Source organism: Penaeus vannamei, chromosome 8, assembly GCF_042767895.1.
Source record: "Penaeus vannamei isolate JL-2024 chromosome 8, ASM4276789v1, whole genome shotgun sequence".
Classification (NCBI taxonomy): domain Eukaryota; kingdom Metazoa; phylum Arthropoda; class Malacostraca; order Decapoda; family Penaeidae; genus Penaeus; species Penaeus vannamei.
Window position 1 is genome coordinate 33,563,201 of NC_091556.1, and position 10,000 is coordinate 33,573,200.

Genomic DNA, 10,000 nt, shown 5'->3' on the forward strand with positions numbered 1-10,000 from the left:
CCTGAAGTGAATGTGGGAGACATGACGGATCTCAGTTTTTTCCACTCTTCGCCTGTCTTCATAGTCAACATGTTGGCCATTACTCTGTCCTTCTCGCTTGACATGTTAAAGCTCCTTCTGTCCATAAAGTGGTCAAAGTCCTTCACGTAAATGTGACTCGTGATTTCCGGATCGCCCACCAATAAAAGTGGTTCGTGGAAGAAGTAGAACCCGCATAACTTTGATCCACCATGTTTATAATAGGCCTGTAAAGAGTGGAGAGATGTATCATGAGATAAATATTCATAAAGAATTATGCACTTATATCTTACTAATCGCAATATGACGGTTGGTGCACAATAACACAATAGTGCACAGAAAACCACATTCATTACCTCTCCTTCAAAGTTTGTTTTCTTATCTGGATGAAGCAAATTATGCATATGGCCGATGAAGGGGACCACAGGCGGAGTGGGCACACCTTTACTTTCCCAGAATCTGTGTTTCCACCTCGAATATGCCCATAGCAGGACTAGCACTGCACCCACCAGCATCCATGTTACTCCTATCATCCTGGTGAAAAAAATTCATATAAATCAAGAGGAAATCTGTGGATGAAGAAAATCTTTACAGTGGGTACATGGAAAACATCAGCAAGTGCGACTGAAATCAAAGTTATTTTACAAATTACAGAAATTGGATGGAGGCCGCCTTGGTGCGGTGGTAACGCCTTGAGGGGGTGGGGCTTGTGACGTAATCTTTTCATGTTATCTTACACATTTTGGAAGACAGTGGATTAGTTACAGTGCTAACATATGTGGTCATATAAGAGTCTGGGATGGAACTTAATAACAATAAAGTCTCGCCTTGGTTTTTTCACTGACGCCTAAATCACAACTTACAGCATATCGTACCTCTACAATGTCACAAGTGATCTCAAAATCCTGGCGCGGGCCCCCGTTCAACAATCTTCTTTGAATTTTTATTTTATTTAACAATCTTCTATGAATAGAATATTTTATTTCAATGCCATAACGACAAATAGCCTGGCAACTAAATTAGTGCATTCCATTATATGGAAACATAGGCTATGCATATTGCTAACATGAGTGTGCGAGCGATAGAACGAGAGAAAAATATAGATATATAGATATATCTGTTTGTATGGGTGTGTGTGTGTGCGTGTGTGTGATTATATATATAAATATATATATATATATATATATATATATATATATATATATATATATATATATATATGTATGTATATCTATCTATATATATATTATCAACAGCCTGGATCAATCCTCTGTAGGACGTAGGCCTCTCCCAATCTTTTCAAACTTTTCCCGTCTTGCGGTTTTTGTTTCCAGTCTTGGTCCCCAAATTTCGTTAGTTCGTCACGCCATCTTGTCATTGGTCTGTCCCTTGGCCCCTTTGCTATCTATAGCCCAGTCTGTCACTGTCTTTGTCCGCCTGTCGTCTTGTCTCCGACATATATTCTCTGCCCATTACCATTTCTCTTTTTTGATGCTCCCACGTATATCTTCCACTTTTGTCTATTCCCTGATCCACGTCGCCCTCATCCGATCTCTCAGGCTAATTCCTAGCATCAACCTTTCCATCCCTTTCTGAGCACTCATTGGTTTCCTCTCCAGTAATATGGTTGTAATCCATGTTTATGATCTATAGGTCATAACTGGGAGGATGCACTGGTTAAAGACTTTTCTTTTTAAACGCAATATATATATATATATATATATATATATATATATATATATATATATATATATATATAGATAGATAGATAGATAGATATATACACACATCCCCCACTAATGCTCGCATACTTTTATCCAAATATTGATCATCAGTCAGTGACCGATTTTATGCGAAGGTCAAGTCTAAAGCATCTACCAATAAAAACGCATGGAGTGGAACTGCGGGTAGATTCTGTGATTCTGAACAACGACGCATCAGCCTCGGCAGTCTCTTACGTATTAGCGGTTTGGCCGGACGCACTAACGGGAGCTGAGTCTCTATGTCACCTTTTCAATTCGAAAACCAAATAAAGCATATGTAAATTTTTGTATACCAACGTGCCGATCATTTAATAATGTATGTATATTAATCAATGGTTGAATTTAGTAGTGTTAAGCATAGGAAAAAATATTTGCATTGACTGATATTGCAGCATTGAAGTTAAATGTGCTTGCTGCACAAGTTAGAAAAAAAAATTGTGCTTTATGAAGACTTAGCGAAAGTTCAGAAAATCATAATACTTTTCATCATCGTGTCCTATTAAAATTCATGGTTCGAGGACTGAATTAGTATATTTCATACCTCTAGAAAAAGTGGGAAATAACTATAAGGGCAACGACATCGCATTTAATGGCAATAAATCTTGAGAACGCGGGAAAGTGGCAAGAAAAAACTTTACACCGAAAGGAATATCATCAGTCGAGAAATGCGAAAAATTGGAAAAAAAAGTTTTAAATATTGACACGTGCGTAGAGCTATAGATTTCGACGTTGAAATTCATGTTTTTTTGCCAGGCTTGACCAGATTTGTTCCTGAGTTTACTACGAAATTCTTCCATTTCCTTTACCAGATTCTCTTTTCCTTTGCCAACAATTTTTAATATATGACAAATTGTTTAAAGTAAAAAAAAAAAATAATAATAATGTATAGTCGCATCATGTGTATGTTTTTTTTTGCAAGATTCTAAATCATTCATTGATATATTTTTTAATCTATGGGAACCTTCAGTAGTGTGTTTTTACATCTACATAGAAGATGCTTCATTTCACAAAGTCACGGGAGGCAGAGCGGACTGAAAGTGTTGGTAACCTGAAGACATACTAGAAAGGACGATTCATGTCTGCCTAGACGGAGTACCCTTCTCAATACGGTACAATAACATATATATATACAAAGAATCCTCCACGTATTCACGGCAGGAGAGAGCGTCGAACAGACTTGGTATCGCCGCTCCCGCAGGGCGGTGGTGCGCTCGCGCCCGCCGTGAATGCATGGATTCTTTGTTTTTCTAGGCGAGGGCTGGGGGGGGGGGGAGGCAGCCCCCATGGGTGTTTGTGTTAGACTATTATCATCTAATGCCAAAATGCTTTAATTTGGGCCATTTGCAGTAATATTACTCTACGGATCGTCCCCATACATTGTCACACTGTCCGAGGTTATCTTGGCGGCCCGAGTAAGGTATTATTATTAAGGTACTACGTGCATAACCCGCATATTAGTGGTTGGTTGCTGGGGGAAAGGGGAAAGGATTAAGGTGCTAGTGGAAGTTTCGGTGTTTGAGAAGGTACTTGCAGTGTTGTGTTTGTTCAGTTTGTTAATGAAAGCATTGAGTGTTTTTGTTTCGATATGTTGGGGGAGCCTGTTCCAGTCGCGTATGGTACATGGGAATGAGGAGTGCTTGTATGAGTCAGTGTTGGTGTGGTATGTGATGAATTTAATGGTGTGCGAGTTCCTTGTGTTGCGTGTGCTGCTTGCAAGTATTCATGTTTGTTGACGTCTATAAGGTTGTTTGTGAATTTGTACATGACTAAGTCTGTGTGCTTGTCTTGTCCATATTAATCTTTTTTTATGCGAGATGTAATACCAGGTACACATGTGTAACTATGTGTAATAAACCTGGCAGCCCTAGTATTGACTTGCTCGAGCTTCTCAATGTTGTGCTTAGTGCAAGGGTCCCATACAGCCCTATAGTCCTCTAGTGTTGGGCGTACAAGTGTGTTGTAAGCTACTCGTTTGATGTCAGGTGTACAGTTGTGTAGGTTCCTCCTCAGAAACCCCAGTGTTCTTTATGTTTTATCGATAAAGTCAATGTGTGTTGGAGGCAAGGTTGTTGGTTAGGTGGATGCCGAGGTATTTATAGGATGCTGTAAGAGTTAAATGCTGGTTATGTAACTGTAGTGAATTGGTGCGTGGGATCTGGTGAAGTGGAGAATATTGCATTTATCTGGCCTGAAAGACATTTGCCATGATCTTTCCCACTGTTCTAGGGCGTCTATGTCTTGCTGGAGGAGTCTACAGTTGTCTTCAGTATTTATAGGTCGAAACAAAAGCCTGTCGTCGGCAAAAAGTCTAACAGTAGAGTTAGGTGTCAAAAGTGGGGGGATCTTTAATTTACAGAAGGAAAAGAAGGGGGCCAAGAACGGTGCCTTGTGGGACACCAGAAGAGACAGGGACAGGGTCGGAAGATAAGTCATCGAATAAAACACGTTGGGTCCTACACGTCAAGAAAGCAGTGATCCAGTGAAGAATTGGTCCTGTGATCCTGTAATGTCGTAATTTAAGAATCAGTCTTTTGTGAGCAACTTTGTCAAAGGCTTTGGCAAAGTCAAGCAGTATGGTGTCAACTTGTTTAGTGTTGCATCTGTCAAGTTGTCGGGCAATGTCATGATGGTGATAAGTTGGGTTTTACATGATCGTCTGGACTGAAAACCATGGTGTGAGTCTATAAGGATGTTGTGGGTATTAATGCAATTCATTACGTGTTTATGTATTATGTGTTCAAAAGTTTTGCAGACAACCAATGTGAGGGAGATGGGGCGATAATTTGTCGGGTCAGTTCTGTCACATATCTTGAAAAGGGAGGCTGATATTTGCGCAAAGCCAGTCATTCGTTAGAGTGTAAGAAGCGAGTGATTACGAAAAGACTGACAGATGGGAGCAAGGACAGGGGCACAGGACTTGAGGATCAAGCCAGGGATTTGATCTGGTCCAGTGGCTTTATTGGTGTCAAGGATGTGGATGGTAATTTCTGTATGTCGCTAGTCATGATGTCAAGGTAAATGTTTATGATAGGACCGCACCCGTCAGAGACGAAGTCCCCGACTCCCGCCAACAAGGTTGGGGGATCCCGTGGGGAATCGGGGGTTTGGGGGGGGGGGTGATTTCGTTCATACAAATGCATTTTAAAAAGCAAATGTGGGAAATTGAAATCCGAGCCAAGGATAGTATTTCAGATAACAAAGAAAGTTAAAAATGTAGGAATCCGAGAGAAGATTCGGCCACGGATGATTCGATACAGTGTTGCGCGAGCGAACGATCGAGTGAACCGTATCATAAACGCACGAACGACCAGTAGGATCGCCGTATGAACCAAAAAACCTTCCTAACCCGGGGGCTACGCCCCCAGACCCCCTTCCGATTGCCATATTTCCCTACCGTGGGCTCCGCCCCCGGACCCCCTCCCGATTACCGTATTTCCCTATTGGGGGCTTCGCCCCCGGACCCCCTCCTGATTATCTAGCTTCCCTACCGGTGCCTCTATATCGCCACTGACTACACTTGAAATACAAAATGAATTTACCTTAAAGTTAGGGAGACGGTGGTTGGGAAGTGACGAACCACAGACGAAATTCTACAACTGGAACACGGTTATTGTATTTCACTGAGTTTCGTGTTATCCCCGATATTGTAATGATTTCAGTGAGAGATCGATTTTACCGCAAAGTTGGAAAAAAAATCGGAAACGCTAGTAGCACTGTAAACAACCTTCACCTTTGAAACAAACAACGAGAACTGTAACAACAGAACTGTCAAATTTGCCGGGAGAGGGCAGCGATGCGCAAGTATGGATATACCATGTATTTCTAATGAAACTATGGTGCATATATGGGAAAATCGTTTACATCGTGTATTTAAGGAATGAACTTTTGATAAATGCGTTTTTCGTTAAAATTTCTTATAAATTAGAATACAGAAATACATTTTACTACAGTGCAATTATAAGAAATTTGTCGTGACGTCACTAGCTACATGCGCCAAAACAGTTCATGTTAGGTTCCCGCGCAGCTAAGTGGTTCGCTGCGACGCGAGGGGGTTGGACTCGTGGGGACTTGTCCCCGCGCGGCATTCTGCGCGCCAACTTTTCCTCATTTAAATAGAAGAGGTTCGCTTCTGCAAATCAATTTTGATAGCAATGCATGTAGTTTTTCATCGCCTACAACGCTATGATCTTCAATTTTCTCCTAGTCGGTGCGGTCCTATCGTAAACCTTAACCATGGTCTTGTATGGGGATCTGTGGATAAGTTGATGATGTTTTTTGTGATTGCATCTATGTCGGCTCTGGAAAAGAGGAAATCTGGTCTGCGTCTCTGTTTTTGTCTAGTTAGTTTGAGGTCTGCATCAATGAGGACAATGTCATGGTCACTCAGTCCTGGGATAACCTTGGTGTTTGTTATGTTCGTGAGAAAAAGATTAGAATGTGTGAGGAGGAGTGAGGGTCATCGAGGTGGTTGTCCAAGAGAAGGAGGGGAAGGAGGAGGAAGAGAAGGAGGGGAAGGAGGAGGGAGAGAGGGGGGAAGGAGAGGAAGAGGAGGGAGAGGGGGGAAGGAGAGGAAGTGGAGGGAGAGGGGGGCAGGAGGCAGTAACGTTATTAGACTGTTAACAATCAATCAAGGTTATGATAACGAATTTAAAATTCCTAAATTACCTACATTACATAGACTAACACTTCAAATGGATAAGCATAACAGGAATATATGAAATGTTAGTAGAAATATGAAAAAAATCATCTATTAAAAAAGTAGTAATCGGAAACGTTGGTTGAATTTGGTGCACAGAAAACGTAACCTTCATAGAAAACGTTTATAGAAAATGGTTTCACATTAAATGATACATATAGAAAATTATTTACTAGAAAATATAAACATTAACAAGGAACTCTGGCTGCGAAAAAGTGTTCTAGTCTTCGTTTCTGCACGGCGCTGCTGTTTTTTTTTTTCCATTTAACGGTAAATATAAGTCCACTGCATGTTAGACTACGTTCCATTCCACTGTATTTCCTCTGCACTATAAGATGTCAGTGTCCATTCCCTTCTATGTACGCGCGTCGGTGTCTTCAACTTATACCTTGTCCTATATGTGTATTACGGTACCGTAGTGTTTCGAGTGAGTGAAGCGGGTCAGTGCTTGTTTGTATTGCGCGAGTGCTTTGTTGTTGATTCATGGCTGTTTGCGTGTGTTTAAGGATTTGTGCATGGCGTGTGAGTAAGATGAGTGTAAATGTAAGTGCAAGAAAGGTAATGTGTAAAAGTACGTGGCATCTAATATTGTTTTCTCTTACCTACTTGAGCGTGAGCGGGTTACATGCCTTCGTGTTGTCGGCCTGGAGCTAACTGTCAAGTAGCCAGTCATTGCGCGGAACAGGCGTGTGTGTAAATATGGTGTGTAAAAGTCAGTATTTAAAAAAAAAGGCAATAAAAACTAAAAATATATTGTATGCTATGTTTTTGTTAAAATCTAAAAGAACGAAAAAGTAAAAAAAAAAAGCAAATGTTCATGTGTTCCACATTGCTTAGCGGAGGAGGGGAGGGGAGGGGACTCATGGGAGGGATGGGCGGGGCGCGTGAAAACACGTCCGTTCGCCACGTTGTCTAGCAACCAGATTATGCTGATTTTGCCAAATTTATCTTTTTACAATATAAAGGAATGTATATAGTATGCATAGATGACTTAATAGCCCTTCTAAAATTTGTGTATTTCCCATGGTATGTAATTTATTTGCATTTCGAACGTTAGATCTACTCACGAATATCATAAAGGTAGACTTCTCAACAAAATTTAAACAGAGGAATGAAAAAATGACACCAAAGGATAATGAAATAGGTATATTGAGACAGGAGTTTATCAATGCAATATTTCAACTATAAGCCACTCTTCTGCGCCATTACCCTCCAACTCCATAAAAAATATAGAGTATTAGAAAAGTTAAAACATGAACACATTTAAAGCATATAGTATTATATACAAGTTACAAAATCTATCGTTTTATTTTGCATGACTACATTTTTAAAAACGGTTAATCAAATGCATAAAAAGATGAATATCATTGAACGTCATGTACTAATCCCGGTATATTAGTAAGCTTTGAAGGTTCCTTAAAATGTAAGGCCTTAAGCTATAATTCGTTTATCACATAAATACGACACTATAAAAAGAGATGCATACTCTGGGTTCCTGGAAGTAACTGTGAATAATGCTACATGCGCTCCCCTTTGTACAGTGTTATGCATGCGTTTGGGTGTTTCCTTGCACTGTGGTTCACGTTTACACCCCCCCCCCGTCCACTATGGCTATTTTAATTAGGATAATGCAAAAGTAATATACTAATTATGAAAAAACTGCATTGCAGGAGTGTTGGTCAATAAATTCGAATTCAATGCACGAGTAAAAAAGATGATTTAATAAGAAAAGGCTTGAAAAATACACAACTTAATGTGAGATGCGAGGCGTGTGTGTTCCTTGTTTGTACACGTATCCCTGTGATCTATGTTGTGTATCCCCAGGGGTACGCAGACCCCAGTTTGGACAACACTGTGATAGATAATGGTCTAAGGTGGATTGCTTGTTGCGTTGGTGCTATGTGATGTGTTGCCACGTCGACTTATACTTTAGTTTGGCCACTCCTTTAGCGAGAGCAATAGATTTGCACTTAGTGCTTTTTAAAGTTCAGAAACTTAACCGATAATATACAAGTTTCAAATATTTTTTCTTATGTTTCCTCTCATAAACCTAAAATGATATACACTGTGGCCCTCCCCCTATATATATATATATATATATATATATATATATATATATATATATATCATATATATATTATATATATATTATATATATATTATATATATACATACACACACACACACACACACACACACACACACACACACACACACACACACACACACACACACACACACACACATATATATATATATATATATATGTATATATATATATGTATATATATATATATATATATATATATATATATATATATATATGTAGAATTCTTGCCTGAAGGATAACACAAAAGGTTGGTCCTCCGGCGAAAGAGGCCTTCCGGAAGTAGGTACATGTTAATGTAGATTTTAACATTCATTACTGCGCGCTTTCTAGTCACGTAAAGCCACCTCTTAAAAAATTTCGTATAACATATAAGTTGAAAGTAAACAAACGCTTTTGGTTATAAAAACATATGGATTACACAGCATATTCAATTTTAATCTTAAGAATTACTTTAAATTGTATAAAACAGCAGACGTCATGTTATCTATTTGCTTCTCCTCGTTATTATTTCATTATTTCTTGGAAACGCCTCATCATAATTCAATGGACTTCCTTTATGATAGGTAATTTGAAAACAGACTTTTTAATACACATACATATCGTATTATGCGCCATTCTAATGTAATTATAACTAGTTGTTTGCGTTTATTATAGCACATGAAAAGCGTCCTGTTCCGTACTTCGCACTCCTATCCTCACTTATCTTTTGGAAATTAATACGTGTCGGGTTTCCCTTGGAGCAGTACTTCATATATATCAATGGATAGTAGTGTTGTTCTTTTATTAAACAAAAAGAATGTTCTGCCCATCATTTTTATCTTCTTGTAAAGTTATTGTTTCCATTATCTTTCACAAAAAAGTTGCTTTTCGTTATAGGGAAGCCATCATCATTTTTGTCCCCCTTAGAATTCTCGTTCTCTGTGTCATCCCGCTGAACACAGAAAACGTGCTGTAATAGCAGTGCTGTAGCGGTGGTAAAGCTGAGAAAATATAGTGACTGATTCTGTGTACATCATTTACATTTTACCCCGCGATTTCCTTGATACCTTTCATGCCCTCCCCTGCTATTGGGGCCAAGAATGTGGGGTGGGGCTTCCGCTCAATAAAGCCTACAGATTTGCATTGTGGACGGCGAGAGAAATTCAACGATACAGCAAACGTCGCGATCCGACTGGCGGACGTAAACCAGAAAATTACCGGAAGAGCTAAAACAAGATTGAGAGACAAAATAGACAAGGAGAAAGGGAAAGTATCACGGAGAAAAATGGCAGAGGATAGACCAGGTGGAAACAGAGGGGGGAGGCTTTCACACAGCAGTGGGCGACAGATGGCTGAGAAAGTAGATATGAGAATATTTATGGTATAGCGTAGAAGGAAGAATATCGACAAACGACCGAAATATCTATCTAGCTT

General features: G+C 39.5%; 1 protein-coding gene across 7 annotated transcripts in view; it reads right to left on the reverse strand.

The window, feature by feature from the left end:
• The window catches only part of LOC113822899 (cytochrome P450 9e2), a 16,405-nt gene that overhangs the window by 3,066 nt on the left and 3,339 nt on the right, over positions 1-10,000 (reverse strand). For 6 of the 7 annotated variants that reach the window (XM_070124569.1, XM_027375448.2, XM_027375430.2 and 3 more), the window contains exons 2-3: positions 375-552; positions 1-245 (exon numbers count right to left, since the gene is read on the reverse strand). The exon at positions 1-245 is cut by the window's left edge and continues 470 nt beyond it. In XM_070124569.1, the coding sequence (XP_069980670.1) occupies positions 1-245; positions 375-551 (422 nt within the window). In that variant the 5' untranslated portion in view covers position 552. The remainder of the gene's footprint in view (positions 246-374; positions 553-10,000) is intronic. The other variant, XM_070124568.1, reaches the window with a different exon arrangement.